The 16526-nt window shown below is 40.1% G+C and overlaps 1 protein-coding gene across 1 annotated transcript in view; it reads right to left on the bottom strand.

Annotated features, from left to right (window-relative positions):
* The window catches only part of rab3gap1 (RAB3 GTPase activating protein subunit 1), a 34967-nt gene extending 18441 nt beyond the window's left edge, over nt 1-16526 (bottom strand). The window contains exons 1-18 of the mRNA XM_080049071.1: nt 16496-16526; nt 16344-16399; nt 15171-15246; nt 14704-14836; nt 13869-13947; nt 13307-13426; nt 12298-12463; nt 11785-11884; nt 11089-11170; nt 10487-10555; nt 9894-9967; nt 8766-8858; nt 7705-7877; nt 5993-6088; nt 4904-5076; nt 4431-4485; nt 3464-3841; nt 423-560 (exon numbers count right to left, since the gene is read on the bottom strand). Coding sequence (XP_079905197.1) covers nt 423-560; nt 3464-3841; nt 4431-4485; nt 4904-5076; nt 5993-6088; nt 7705-7877; nt 8766-8858; nt 9894-9967; nt 10487-10555; nt 11089-11170; nt 11785-11884; nt 12298-12463; nt 13307-13426; nt 13869-13947; nt 14704-14836; nt 15171-15246; nt 16344-16399; nt 16496-16513 — 2079 coding nt within the window. The 5' untranslated portion in view covers nt 16514-16526. The remainder of the gene's footprint in view (nt 1-422; nt 561-3463; nt 3842-4430; nt 4486-4903; nt 5077-5992; nt 6089-7704; nt 7878-8765; nt 8859-9893; nt 9968-10486; nt 10556-11088; nt 11171-11784; nt 11885-12297; nt 12464-13306; nt 13427-13868; nt 13948-14703; nt 14837-15170; nt 15247-16343; nt 16400-16495) is intronic.

Genomic DNA, 16526 nt, shown 5'->3' on the forward strand with positions numbered 1-16526 from the left:
AAAGAAAAAACTGGGCCGGAGCACAAACTGTCACTAATATCGATAAGATGGTTTTATTTTGTTATACACTTTAATATGTAACAAATATAAAGGTTTTCCTTTCATTTAAAAACAACTAGTTTGAGATTTATACCCACTTTTGAGATTTTGATCAAGTTCCTATTTAAGTTGGATAAAAACAACCATCCAACCACTATTCTTTTGCATTATAGTAATCAGATATTGTGTTCCTTAATAAAAGCCCAATTGATTAGTGTTTGTTTCCAATAGCAGTAGGAGTCAGTAACTTCAGCAGAAAACATAATCAACCCATGATGACATGTTATATTTGTACAATCCTCTACATACACTGTGACTCCAGACTGCAGCAACTGTGTGATGAATGAATGACTTAGTGATGTGTGTATGTGTGCCCGTCTCACCTTAAAGGACTCCATGTCAGAGAGCAGACAGGCGCTCTGCATGCGGGCTCGGAGGTGGCTACCTTCAGCTGAAGTGCCCAGTTTAGCTAGAACCTCTGACTGCTCCTCTAACAGATCCTCTGTCATGGGAGCAGGCTCCTGGGGAAATCACACACACAGTTTGTTTTAACTCTTCATCACATCATTCTGTTTGTACTTTCTACGACAGAAAAAGAAAAAAACGATCAGTGTCACGTAATAACGTAAGATAATGTTTGGGCTTTTTCTCCTTTAATGGATAGATTGAAACAAAAAAGAAAATAACAGGAAATCTGGAGGAAAAGAGGGGTCCGTGACGTGCAACCAAGGACGTAGTCTGGAATCTAACAAGCAACGTTGAGATTATACTGTATGGCATAACCGCTGGGCTACCAAGGCGCTCCAGAAAAGTTACTTTTAAAGATGTTTTTCTCGTTATACCAAGATATCTTCCTGTTATTCCAAGATATATTTTTTAATAAAGTTTTGAAAGTGATTAAAATATGCTTTGGAGACACGCATTCATTCACTTCACGTCACAAATAATTTAAACTATTTGGGGATGAAAAAAAAAATGTACACAAAAACATTTCTGTTGTGTAACCTTTTAGACATTTTTGTAAATGTTCACACCCCTATCACGTTATGACGAGAAGGTTCTTGTCATAATAAGAACATGACATGAAACTATTAAAGTTATAATGTGAAGATTTTCAAGGTTTAATGAGATAAGTCGGACTCCCTGTGATGTACCATTGGACTGAACTTGTATCACCATGGCCAAACACATGGATGCCCCACTTTTGTAGACAAAAAAAAAACTGTGCTAAATAAAAGAAGAATTTACAAGATGTTTCAACCAGGAATGAAGTAACGTGATAATCTATTCAGTTGAATTAATCATAATGTCATTATACTCATTCAATTCAATTCAATTCAAAGAACTTTATTCTTCCGTTAGGAACTTCATATGTGGAGGAGCATCAGGGTACAACAGTACATACAATATACAAACACACGCGCACGCACGCACACACACACACACACAGCATCAGCCCGTACTCGACATATGGCAGATAAAAACAATCTTTGCTTAGCCTAGTGAATAAATAGTACCTCCATAGAGGAGGAGTAATAAATATGTTAAAAAAAGTTATAAAAAATAGTCCAGAAAAAAAATATATATATATATATATATATATATATATATATATATATATATATATATATATATATATATATATATATATAAAATAGAGAGAGGAGACAGTTCAAAAAGGGTTTTAGCCATTCAAAAGTCTAATGGATGCCGGGACAAAGCTTGACAGGGCTCGGTTTGTTCTTACTGTAGGGGCTCTGTATCTGCGGCCTGAGGGTAAGAGGCAATACTGGCTGTGTAGAGTGTGTGTGATGTCCAAGGTGATTAGTGTTGCTTTTTGCTTAGTCCTTTTGTTGTAAATGCTGATGAGTGATTCCTGCTGTTGTCCAATTATTTTGCTGCTCAGTTTGATGATTCTGTTGAGTGGGTTCCTATGGATGTTGGACAGTGCTCCAAACCAGGAAGTGATGTTAAAGGTGATTATGGATTCAATGAAGCATCTGTAGAATGCTGTCAGAACGGATTGATGGACCTGGAGTTTGCGGAGTTTACGAAGGAAAAAGAGACGCTGCTGGCATTTGGAGTGGATGGTATCAGTGTTTGTTTTGAAGTTTAGTTTGTGGTCGATTATTGTCCCAAGGTACCTGTATGTGTCAACCCTCTCTATCGGCTGGTTGTTGACAGTCAGAGTGGGGAAGGTGGAGGGGGCCTTACGGAAGTCTATTATCAGTTCTTTTGTTTTGGTGATGTTGAGATCAAGGCAGTTCTGCCTGCACCAGTCTGAAAAAGTGGCCAGTTCATATTAATAACGTGAATTCAAAATATTCATATCAATTAGTATCTCACTATGGGACACGCCCCTTGCGCTGTCCTCAATAAGCACTTTTACATCACGCCAGTTGTGACAGGCAGAGGGACAAAGGAGGGACTTCCTCCTACTATAAAGCCCCATCAACCTATTTTGAATCTTAGATAAGTCATAATACTGTGAAAACACTTTATAATGTGATAGAGATGTGTATCTCCTTGCAGCGGTAGGTTTGGGTGAAAGTTAAGTTAAGTTAAGTTAAGTTACCTCATGGTTACTGGTCAGCCACCTTTTCCTCTAGGCCAGTGGTTTTCAAGCTGTGGGGCGGGGTTATGGCAGGGGGGGGGGGCGCGGATGAATATATATTTTTTTGGAGTTTGTGTTTTTATATTAAGATCACGGCATAGCTGGACAAGAGTTCTTCTGCTTTGTTCCTCTCACTGTATTTAAATGCATTCATTATAGTACAGAGAAATAGGTCTCTTTAAAGAAAAAGAGCTCCAAGCCCAATCCAGAGGACCCTGCATACATTTTATTTTAAATTAATATTTTTATGAAAAATCCATGTCTTTCTTCAATAGCTTCTAATTCATCAGACCCAGTGTCTCCAAATTATTTGTTCACACAAAATTCCTCATATTTAGCCTCTTAATTTTCCTCTCAAAGTGAACCAGATTCATGCATTTCACTTTAAAAAGGTGAAAAAAAATCTCCCGGGGGGGGGGCATATCCCCGGACCCCCCTAGGTGGGTCTGGTTCTCCACTGGCTACTATTTTCCTCCAGCAGGACATTGGAGGCACAAGTGAAAAAAACACTGGGTGAGTGAATGACATTTAACTAGTCAATAATTTGGGAAAATCTGTCTGCCTATCTTTTTCACTCCGCTGCACACTCAGTCACTACTATCCATGCTTAAAGGAAGTATGATTAAAACACTGGATTAAGATGTTGAAATGTATTAAAAAATGTGTTTAAAAATGCAAAACAAAATTTAGAATGTTTCAAGAATATGTTTAAATTTGTAAAATAATTAAAAGAGGGGGGGCTCACTCTCTCACACTTTGAAACCCCCTGCTCTAGGCCATCCTACCACCCCTAAAAAGAGAGCTCCTGACCTGTGTGACAGGAATGTAGAGAGGCTCCGTAGAGTTGAGTAGAGTAAGGTTGTTGTATGGTTGCAGCCGGCCGTCCGCTTTACTCTTCTCTCCCTCCGTCTGTGCAGCGTCCGCCTCCCCCTGTTCACTGAGACACTCAAAGAACTCGTCCTCACTGTCGCTCCAGGAGTCCCAGGACTTTCCCGGGGTGCCCTCCCTGCCAGAGGAGGCCTTCCCTGGGGACATCTCCCTGCCAGAGCCTGGTGCAGTGGTGGTGGTAGAGTCTGGAGCTAGGCGGCCGTTCTGGCAGCCGGCCTTGTTCTCTCTCTCTCTGCTCTCCTCCAGGGCCCTGCGAGCCTCGTCTCTGGCCCTCTTCCTCTCAATGCAGCAGTTCAGCATCTAAGGCAAGATTACAGCTCTCATTTTCACACAAGGAATACTAAACATTGCACTCTTCATGTCTCTATCAAAGCGGTGGCTTATTGCCATTCACACATGAGTCTTCAGTATGCAGCTTTATTCAGAGCCTGTCCCTGCCTCCTCTCTAGTGAGTGTACCGACACATTTACTCAAGCACTTACTCTTTATTCATTAGTGAATTCTCCTAAGCTATACTTTATTTATCACTGCAAAGGCATAACATGACATCTGAAATTTAATTTAACCTTCTATAATGTACCCACATGCATAAGGGATATAGATTAATTAGTGCTGTCAGTATATTGCGTTATTAACGGCGTTAATGCAAACCCATTTTAACGGCGTTACATTTTTTATCGCGAGATTAACGCTCTTTTAGGCCTAACAGACTTTGTAGTTTTTTCACATGCTGTTGCAACAGCTAGTAATGTTAGAAATACTATAACCATGGACCTTTTAAAGAAACACACACACGTATAGCTCAGTTAAGTTACTGTTAATTCAAACTGAACATTTCCCTACAGCGTAACTTCACATTCAAATCATTGGGGCAGTGCAGTTTGTCTACCTGGAGCTTCTGGTGCAAAAGACAACAGCGAAGATCAGGAGCTCCAGCAGCCAGTCTGCACATGAGGAAACATGATGGAGAAGATATGACAGATAGGAGTCAACATGACTGGATCAATAGATGAGGCAGCTTTTGGCAACTACTTCTGGAACTGACCTACTTGAGCTTTTACTAGGGCAGCCTTGTATCTTAGATGGACAGTATTTACCTTCTAAGGGCTGGCCGATTTGACCTCAAATCAATATCACAATGAATTGAACAGTTTACCTCGATAACGATTAATGAACGATTATTTTGTTTTTCTGTTTGCACTGTAAATATGATCAACTACTAAATTGCCCAGCCCTGGTTTACATACTGAAAAAAAGGTGATGATGAAAAGTGGAAATGGAATGTAATTTCAGGCAAGAGAATGGAGATGCTTTGTGTCCGACAGTATGAAGTACATGATGTGTCCAGGTGTGAGGACCCACCCGTAGATGAGGTGGTTGTTCTCCCAGCGGTAGCGCAGCTCCAGGACAAACTCCTGCCAGAGGTGAGCCACGGCCCGCAGCCCGCCATGGTTGTAGTTGACCAGACACACACACAGAGCCAGCCGGTACGTCAGGCTGTCGGTAGGGGCCGACTTCAACTGGCTGAAATGGTTCTGTACAAAGGCAAGGCAAGGCAAGGTAAGGCAAGTTTATTTATATAGCACAATTCAGACACAAGGCCATTCAAAGTGCTTTACAGGGGCATGAAATAAAATACATAATACACATTAGAAAAGCGAATGAATAGAAATAAGACAGCTTGAGAAAACAAAGTGGAATACAAGGCAGAGAAAATGAGGGACAAAAAGTGTAGTTTGATCAAATTGATTAATTGAATTAATGAAAATAGTCAGAGCAAGAACGAAACGTAATAAGAACCTAGATATATATATTTTTTTAATATATAATTGTAACTTCTATATAGAACTTTGAGCTATTACTAGAATGAAACTACCAGAAATGATCGCACAGTGTCTTCCTTCCCGCTAGCCTGTACCCAAACTCCTCCTAAATATCTGGGCCTAGGCACTTCTTGCCCTATGTCATCACGTCTATATGTGCGCACAGGTTTGGGATTTGGAGCGTAGGCTGCTTGTATCCCATTGTTTTTCAATAATTTGCAGCAAACATTCTACTTCCACATCAGACCATTAAAATCCTTTTGGCAACATGTTCTTAAATGTCGCGCGCATGGACGTATTGGGTCATAGGGAACAGTCTGATATAAATTGACGTCAGGAGCTCCGTCTATGCGTGTGCTTCTGCCTCTGGACTTTGGCCTGAGTACACCTCTCCCAAAGAGGAAGTGTACCGTGCTAGAGTACGGAACCGAGCACTCGCACTGGTCAAAACCCAACTAGACTTTAGGAGGCAAACCTACCTTGGCACGGTACAGATACAGGCCTAGTGTGAGTGTGCGTCCTAATTCAAAACATGCATCAATGACTGTATAAAAAGCTGACTTGATTGAAAAGCCTTAGATGTCACCTGTCCCAACCACAGTGTAAAGTGATAAAAGGCCAAACATACACATCCAGAGTTCTTCTGTTGCTCTGCTTTCACACTGGAAGCTTTATTCTTGCTTTTCTCTGATGACTTCTCCACGGCAGCGTCTGGGAAGAGATACTGACACAAACCAAGAGAAAAAACACAAGTTATTAAAGGAAAACTTCACCCACACGGAACCGGCGTTCTATTATTATAAAATCACTATTATAATATAATGAATTAGGTTTTCTTCCCTCAGCCTTTTGTCAGTATTCCCTTGGCCCAGCTGTCCTGTTAATCCTAACCCTACATTGTACCATGTGTGATGTCACACATGGGAAAATGTGGGGTTAGACAGTGAGACCAATAAAACACTCTTTCTGCCTTTTTCTCAGGCAAGGATGAACCGATTTCTAAATGTTTTGCACATTTAAACTACATAGGATCTCAGAGTTCTTTAACTTACATAAAATCACATCTCTTGCATGTCATACATAATGAATATTGGGCTAACTGGGCCCAACCCAGGCTTTTAAGCCAAAGTGTCATTTTTAATAGGGGATGATATCTGTGCATGCTTCCTTTTGATGTTTCTTTCTTTCTGCCCTTTCAGTAGTCAGTGTGCAGCGTTTTGTTCTCATGGATAAAACATGTTTTTTTTGCAAACCTTTCATATAAAATAACCCCTACGTTCCAAATCACATACTCTTTCTTTTTACTACACTACATACTAAAGTACAGAAGAGTTTTAGAGCCACAGGAGAGGGAAAAAATCAGATAAGGAAGTTTTTTTTTTTTTTCATTATGTCGAGAAATGTCAAGAATAAAAGACGAATACTCCAAAATGCTATTGGAGTTAGTGGGGCATTTATGTATTTTCAGCAAACTGCAATTGACGTTCATGTATTGGGACATCCTAAATATTTTTCTGGCATACTAAATAGTAGGGAAGCAAGGGGATTGGAACGCAGGGAACATCTATTTGTAAAGAGGACTTTCTACCATCTAAAAGCATGAAAGACCAATCAAAAATAGTACTTCCCTCAGCCCTATTGACTGTACTGAATCCAACTTTTATAGCAGGCCATTCAAACTTCTAAACAGCACGTGCAGACATAGTATTCAGGGTTTAAATGTAACGTTATTTAATTGTGATGTCTGTGACAAAAAATTTTTTTTATAGGCTATGTATATATTTATGTTTGGATATGAAACAGTTCATTTAAACTACCCTCCAAAATTCCCCAGCTTAACTTCCCTTGGAACATTTCCAGAAATTCCCCGGACATTTTCCGCCCCCTTCGCAACCGAATGCTCAATCAGTACTTCCGTTTATTTTAAAACCAAATATTAGAATTTAACTGACTTCTACAATTGATTTTTCAGGCACTTCCTTTTAACAAAAAAACATACAGCTCGGTAAGAAATTAAGAGACCAGTCTGGATTTTTCTCAAATCTTCATCTCTACATTACTTATTGAAAATGCTCTTAATGACAAAAAATGTATTGGAATTTTGGTAGAAATGTCGACAGTAGTTTATATTAAATAATCAAAATGTTCATTCTACTCAAACATATGCCTATTAATAGTAAAACGAGAGACACTGAATATTTGGAGTGGTCTCTTCATTTTTTCCGGCGCTGTATATCTCTGTTAATCTAAATAAATAAAAATGCACCTGTAGTTTCCACTGTCATGTTGTGTTTCTTGTGATTAAAACTAGCCATAAGAGCAGCATGAATAAGCCCCTACCAGGAGGACAGAGTTGAGTATGTCCGTGTTGAGCGGCGACTCGTCCACGCGTCTGTGGCGTCGGATGTGCTTGCGGGCGCTGTGCACCATGCTGGAGACAGACAGTTTGGAGATGGGCACCGTCGCTGCTGGCTCTGTCAGCTTGGATAAAGCGCTGCTGATGTCATTATTTTCTACAGGGGAGGGGGGAAAAAAAAGCATTTATTTACTAACACGTTAAACAGCTAACATCTCAAATTTTATACTGTTGAAGACGTATTTGTATATTGTATGTCATCATAAATAAAGAGTTGTGAAAATTAATAATAAAAAGCTCCATGCCACCATTTTAAAAAACAGCTGTGAAATGGCGTTTTTCTGCTTGAAAGTATGTGAACCCCTTGAGCCTTTTGGAATTGTATTTAGTATAACCATTATTAATTCATTTTTATCAATACCAGTATTTTTTATATGAAATAACAGATGTTTGTTCATCAATTCCAAATCTTTTTCGGAAATCAATTGTTAAAACAAATAAAACAAATGATTTGCCAACTTTTGTATGTGCTCACATTACATTGGTCCATTTCATCACTCAATTTGGCCCACTTAATTTAACTGCTCGATTTATTAAGCAATGCAGCTCAGGGTTCACAAACTTTTGCAAATACAAAAGTTGAAAAAAAAAATTTTTTTGACTAATTGATTTCTGGAAGAAGAAAAATGTTGAATTGATAAACACACACCTGTTATTTAATATAAAAACGGCTGGTATTGATAAAAATTAATTAATAACGGTTATACTAAATACAATTCCAAAAGGCTCAAGGTGTTCATATACTTTCAAGCAGTACTGTACATGTGCTGGCTTGACTCAGCAGCCCAGCACAGCAGGGGTTTGCCTTTCCATTACAGTAGGGGTGCCCAGGGTGTGGGTGTGTGTTCAGTTTAGGATTGGCCGCCCTCTGGTGCTTATGTGTGTGAATGAAAAAGGCTTTAGAATGTGATGTTTTCAGTGACATTCCAGTAAGAAAACAAAGCCATCCATATCCAGTGTTAAACAGTAGAGCCAGTAGCCTGACCTTTGCCCTCCTCTTCCCCGGCTCCTCTCCCCAGAACCTCCTCTGAGGACTCCTTCCTGCAGCACAGCTTAAAGAACTCTGTCAGGAAGTCACCTGCATGGCAACACAAGGATGGGTCAACACATTTCACACTGAATCGCACAGTGCCATACAGCTGCAAAGGGATATTAAAGATATTATTACCATTCAATTCAAAGAAATTGGGCAATTTGCATTCGGCAGTTACATTTCCCATGTTGTGCTTTTTTCAGCAAAGAAATATGAAATATATTTCCTTACTCCTGGGCTGTATGCAGCTTGTTACTCTTTTGTTTTGTCTGCTTCTTACTTCAGCAATTCATGATTACTTTGTGTGAGCTCCTTTTCACTAGAGCAACGGTCTAGTTGTGCGGTTGTGATCCACGAAAACGTGCTACACGAAATTAAAAGGTCTATTAAAGTAATTTTTTGTTTGATGTTTTTTCTGATTTTTTTTTATTCATTTGAATTCTTTAACACCATAGAACAATTTTTCTACAGAAGAGCACAAACCAAAACAGAAAATGTATTAAGACCTAACTGTCCAAAGGCAGTACTGTTGAGAGTTAAGTCTGTTGTAAAGAGACCTGTTCAACTTATACTTCATATTACTGACCAAACGTCACTCAAATATAAAATAAATTCAATTCATTTAATTTCACCTTTATTTATACTCAAAAGATCAATGGATGGGTGACCCTCATTTGCAATGATGTCAAGTCAATAAAATATATACTCACACAAAGTAAATTAAAAAAAAATAAAAATATGATGATTGGCTGATAGGGAGAATAGAGTTCCACTTGTTTCCAGTGAACAGTGCAATTCCAATTCGTGTCATCCCTGACTATTTATGTATGACAGAGTGCTGTTGATATTTCGTATCAAAATGGTCAAATAAAATCAATCAATCAATCAATCAATCCATAGTTTGTGTAATATTTAAATATCTGTAGAAACAAGATCACCACCCTGTGCTTCAGTAAAACAACTTGCCTTTAGAACAGCTTTGTATTGTACCAGGTGAAACCATTTTTTAAATTCTTATCAGATGCAGAAATTGTGTTTGAAAATGTCTACTGAACAACAAAGGGCTCATGAATCTCTCACCCAGTAAACACTGAGGGTTGTCAGCTGTCCTGACTCGCACCGACCAGTGTGGAGCTTGGAGAGGGTCGAGGTCACTGAGAGGGTCACACAAACACAACAGCATAAACCTTTGTGTTAGATGACTAGTCGCCACAGCACTGCCACAACAAAAACATATCTTCCTCTCCATCTATCCTCTGCTGTGGCTGTGTAGTTTAAAATATGGCAGGGGTGTGTTTACAGGCCAATTTAAGAAATGGATTGTCAATAACCAAACTTACTTGCACTCATTAGTTTAGTCTTTAACGTCCTCGTTTTAATGATAGTTTTATCTCAGTGTAATTTTGAAATGGTGATTTCATGTGTACCATATAGTGATGTGATATATATACGGTATATTGTAAATTGTATTCAGTGTTGACCTGCACAGGGACTGCAGATGTAAATTAGCAAACTGCTATAATCTGGTACAATGCATTTTTTTCTGTGAGATTAATTTTATTTTGTACACGATCCCTGACAAATAAACTAATAAACTAAACTAATAGTTCTTTTTTTCCAGTTTAAAATAAGATATATTTCAGAGAAGGTCATGAAAGAAGTATCCTTCTTACCTGTAGACGTCATTGTCCACCACTATGCCTTCCATCAGGTGAGGCCAGGTCGTTGCTAGGTGAAGCTCACTACAAGCACCAAGAACAAAACAAAACTTAAATATGTTGCTTTCTGTAAGTTCTCCCATCTACTGCACATACTGTGGAGAAATGATGTCATGACATCCCAGTGAAATACAAAGCCATTTTAGCTTTAGTTTGAAGTGGAGTGAACGGCTGTGTTCGAAAAGCCCTACTAACGTCCTACTCATACTAATTTTAATGTCAATTTGAGTATGTTGTGGTTGTGTAATTGCGAGTGTGTAGGCGAGAAATGCCCGGATGAGTATTTACTTCCGGGAAGATTTTGTGAAATGGATCGATAGGTTATAGTTGTCCTACTCAACCGCCCCACAATGCATTGCATCTTTTCAAACGACACAGAAGTTATTATTGCTTCTGTATACTTCAGTGTAAACGGTCCGACGAACCTCGCATACACAATCGATGGTTAAGTATACAGTATGTAGTATATACATGTTGAGTATGTAGGAGGGAGGACGTTAGTAGGGCTTTTCGAACACAGCCAAGGTTTTTTTCATGGTTTTTTTCAATGCCTTTACCTGATTGGCTCTTCACAGGCTCCAAATGGAAGCTTCCCAAACTCCACCCCTCCCACCTCACCTCCAAGCAGCGTGTCAAAGTCTGCCAGGGAGCAAAGAGAGTAGAAAAAAACAAAACAGCTCATGGATTTTTAGTAAAAAGGCAAGGACCAGGCAGAGGAGAAAGAGATGTGTATCCTCCTGTTTGAGTGGTTCCTGCGGTTAGATTTGCCCACACACGGTGAATGTCGATATCGAGGGACGTAATAGTCTCATGAATACAGATATACTGAGGTCACATTGGTTTAGAACAATACATATAACATACAATGAATATATACATGTATGGATTGTGGAGGATTATGTGACACAAGTTTGAAGTTTTATATTGTTTTAGAGCACAACTCTTTATTTATTTGCTTTACAAAGAAAATGTATTTCATTATTATTATTATTATTATTATTATTATTATTATTATTATTATTATTATTATTATTATTATTATTATTATTATTATTATTATTATTATTATTATTATTATTATTATTATTGTTGTTGTTGTTGTTGGTATTTATAATATAAAACATCAGACCTGTTTGAGATTGAGACCACATGTGAAAGTGGCTAAAATGGGTACGGACCAACATCAGATTCCATGTGACTTGAGCAAATCAAAGTGAATGGGGCCTGTTAGTGAGACAGTGCTGTGTGTCTACCTGGAGGCTGCTGTGGCCATGAATGCTGCTGCCAGTCCTGGAGGATGTAGGTGAAGCGGATGGCCATGTTAATGGGAGGTAGAGGGGTCAGCGTACAACCCTGAGGACAGACACACAAAATGTCAAAAATACAAATTGGTTAGTCTGGTAAACATGTTTGGCAAAAGATGGTTAAGAATGTGTGTCCTATACGGAACCCCTCTGGTGACATTTGGGGGGAGGGGAATATTGTGTGGCCACACTTTAATAATGTGTGGGGAAGACATATCCTGCGTTCCAAATCACATACTCTTTCTTTTTACTACACTACATACTAAAGTACAGAAGAGTTTTAGGGCCACAGGAGAGAAAACAAAATCACATAATGAAGATTTTTTTCTTCTTTATGACGAGAAATGGTACAATTGACGTGCATGGAATACAGGGGGACGGGCTGATTTAAGCATTGGACCAAGTTAGATCTGCGGTACATGCAATGAATTCCATCCAGTTATTTTGGTCCACAGCACTTACTATCTTGGACTTGAAGATGTCCAGCAGGCCAGACAGGTGGTTGTACTGGCTGGGCACCTTGCGGAGGTGGACCATCTCAAAGTCGCTGCGCACCCCCGGCCCCTGGCACTCTCCAGAATACATCCGCCTCCACTTCTGCTGGATCTGGACAAACATGGGCACCTGGCTGAGAGCAACCAGGGGAAAGAGGAGTGTTACTGGGATGAATTCAGTGTGTTTGCTCAATTCCCTCTCATTACATTATATTACATGTCATTTAGCAGACGCTTTTATCCAAAGCGACATACAACTGGAGCACACATTCATACACCGATAGCAGCAGCTACCACGCAGGGTGCAAGCTAACTATCGGGAGCAATTTAGGGTTCAGTGTCTTGCCAAGGGACACTTGGACATGTGGCGGGGGATCGAACCACCGACCCTGCAGTTGCGGGTTGACCACACTACCCGCTGAGCTACATCCCCCCTTTTGGAAGAATTCAGTGCGTTTGTTCAATGTCCTCTCAACCAACCTGGTCCTCTGAAGCTACACAGGAATTATAGAGCTAACTGCAGGTTCACTATGTCAAACATCGACAGTCTGGGACTTCAAATAATCCCATTCTAACCTGGACACACTGAATTTGACCTATCTTTGCAGAGGAGGAAAGGGGCCTTTGTCTCATTACACAAATAGGCCTTTTACTCAACAAAGTATTTCATATGCAAGTCCAGAATGACACAATTGTCATTTATTCATTTTCTAAAGCTTTAAGTTTTGGTTTCTGCTGGTCAGATATTAAAACACTGTATCATTATAGACACTGATTCACTCCTTATATTTAAAATGAGTCAAAAACATATCAAACAAAACTTGGAAATGGACAATAGAACAATATTATGACAGTATTCTTTTACCTCACCTTCCAACAAAAACATAAGTACAGCTCTTTTCCCCACATTGGTCTCACACAGGACACTGTCAAATGGTTAGTGAGTTTTAATGCGGTGAGTGGTGAAGGAGACTCACCAGCCATTGTTGCTGAGGGAGATGGAGATGGAGCTGAGGAGCAGGTTGCACTTGGATTCACTGATGATCGCCTCACAGTTGGTCCCAGGGCTGATGACCACAAACTCTCTTATACCGTACCTGTAAGCGCACATGCACACACATGCACACACAGACACACACACAGACACACACACACACAGACAGGCAGCACTTTTTTTATCTCTCCATACATTATTTACATCTCCAACAATTCATATGAGCCTCGATTCACTGCCTAGGACATTGATTTAATAATTAATCAAGATAGTTAGCCATGTTTGTAATGCACACTTTATTATTAGGTACACCAGTTCAATTTCTTGTTTGAGCAGTGCCCAGGAGGTGGATTCCAAGTGACTGTTCCCATGCTGGACTTGAACCGGCCACCCTAAGTTTCTCAACCCAAGTCCCCACAGACTCCTGGTTACTGCTGCCCCATTGTATAGGAAATGCATGGCCTGATCTGGGGCGTACCAGATTTCCCTAGGTACACCTGGGTTTGTCTTTTGCACGAACACATAGAGAGAATGAGTGAGCTCACCATCTGACCAGGCAGTGTGCTCGAGGAGGGAAGTCATTGTTCATACAGAGGAGGTCCTGCATCGCCACAGGGAAGGCATCTGGAGTTTGGGACATAAGAAATACTGTTTGTTGGTGTTGGTGTGTGAGAGAGAGAGAGAGAGAGAGAGAGAGAGAGAGAGAGAGTGTGAGTGAGTGAGTGAGTGAGTGAGTGAGTGAGTGAGTGAGTGAGTGAGTGAGTGAGTGAGTGAGTGAGTGAGTGAGTGAGTGAGTGAGTGAGTGAGTGAGTGAGTGAGTGAGTGAGTGAGTGAGTGAGTGAGTGCGTGAGTGAGTGAGTGAGTGTGTATTCTCTCGCATTTACCATCACATAAGCCCAAGGACAATTTTAAAACATGCTCGGGAAATTATAAATGAAAACAACAATAATTCAATGTGAACCGAGGCAAAAAACAAAATATTAATGTAGAACTATTGTGAAAGATGAATAGAACTGAATTAACTAAACTGCATCTGAAATAAGGAAAACCGTAAAATATTTAATTATTCATTACAATCCATGATACTTATCTAATAAGCAGTTCAGGAATTATTTATTGTGTGTATATTATTTTGCCTTCTGGGACTTTTTTTAGGGCCCAATAGATCACTGATGCAGGGGATCTGCCACACACACACACACACACACACACACACACACACACACACACACACACACACACACACACACACACACACACACACACACACACACACACACACACACACACACACACACACACACACACACACACACACACACACACACACACACACACACACACACACACACACACACACACACACACTAAATTACGTACCTTCCTCGGGCTTGTCCTTGCCATCGTCTGTCTCACTGTCTTGCTTCAGTACGTAGTGAGTGATGTTGAACTTAAAGTCTGCAAAGGTGATGTCCTGAGCCTTCTCCTCCCAGGTGCCACTGGTGTATTCCCCCTGTGACATTGTGACAGAGTGAAGGTGAAGAAGCTACACAGACAGCTTAGTGTTGCCTAGGGCTGTGCTAAAATATCAATACGGCAATATATCGCAAGATTTTTGTTTCGTAATATATATTTACTCTCCCTGAGATTTATCAATTATTTAATCCCGATAAAGCGTTTTTTTACTGGGAGTTTTTTTCTCAGCCGAGCTAAGGGTCTAAGGGCAGGGTGTGTCATGCTGTATGGAATGTGGAGCCCACTGAGGCAAATTTGTGATATTGGGCTGTAAAAATAAAGCTGATTTGATTGGGTTTAAGGCGTGTCATGATAGCCTATCCTCCTCCTACCTTCTCTGGGGACTTTCCTGGAGGGTTCCCGATCAGCTTCCAGTCATTCAGCACCTCCTCCACTCTGGACACAAACCTTTGAGTGGACAGAGATGAGGATGTTGTTATGGAAATTAATATTGTGTGATTATATGAAATATATGTTATATTGTTTTGTCATACATTGTGAATCTTCATACAATAGACCAAACAGTTTTGACCTTAGTCTCATGTAAGACAAAGTCAGGTTGTTATGACTGAGATAGTATTTACCGGAGACTAGGTCGCGCAAACGTATGTTGTTATGTCTCACTATTCCAACCCTGAAATTATATTAGGCTGATGTTCGTGCGTAATTAGATTTTGCTATAACCTCTTGAGAATGACTGCATTCTTTAGTCATTTCATTACAATCCCATTGCTGTATTGTTGTCTTGACTCATGTTTGCAAACATTAAAGATCGGTTTATTTTGTATTTAAACATTGTGTCATCTGGTATCAATAACCTAATTCTCATCTTTTAAGAGGGTGATCTTTCAATTCCACGACATTAGAGATGAGGACGTCTACAGCAGGGATTGGTTGAACATAATATACAGTATCCTATTATGGAACACACTGATCATTTACTTTTGGATGAAAAAACAACTGACAGCTTTGATAATGGTCTGTGCTATTCTGTCTGTACAATAATCTAACATAATGCATTTCGTATAGCTCCTTCACAATAAAAGCATCATGGCTGTTTATCAGTGGAACACTTTTATGTTGACGTAGCAGCAAAGCAAGGGACTGAGGAAGGGCCAGGTTTGCATAATAACTGGACACAGCTGCAGTAGCCCAGAGCCATCGGTAAAACAGTGACATAATGCTATATAGACTGTAAAGACACACGGCAGAGTACAGCCAGGAACACTAACCTCCACACCTCAGGGATTCAAATAAACTCTTCAGAATGATTGAGAGCGTACTAAAAGAGACTTTTCAGAATGTAAACTCATATAATTATCCAGTCTCCCGTCTTATGGCGACACACAGTGATGAGGAAAGACCCGAAGAGGCCATGCAAAGAAACGACGCCTGTGTATGTGTCTTTGGGGCATACAATAGGTGGTGTCAAAAGAATAAGAACGTAGTGTTGAATAGGTAAAGCTTGTTGAAGGCCCACAGCCCGCAGTTTAGTGCTAGCCTACCGTTCCCACTCTGACGCGGTGGTGAAGTCCGTTATTTCAAACACCTCGGACTCGGGCTGAAAGACAAAGGGAGAGGTTAATGTTGAAGAGACAGTCGTGTCATGCAGCTAAGCCGAGCTGTGGCTCTTATTCACTCTGCTCAAGAAACTCACATCACTGTCAGCCGCCATGTTGACGTCCTGT

This window comes from Ammodytes marinus (assembly GCF_949987685.1).
Source record: "Ammodytes marinus genome assembly, chromosome: 20".
In the NCBI taxonomy this organism is placed as follows: Eukaryota; Metazoa; Chordata; class Actinopteri; order Uranoscopiformes; family Ammodytidae; genus Ammodytes; species Ammodytes marinus.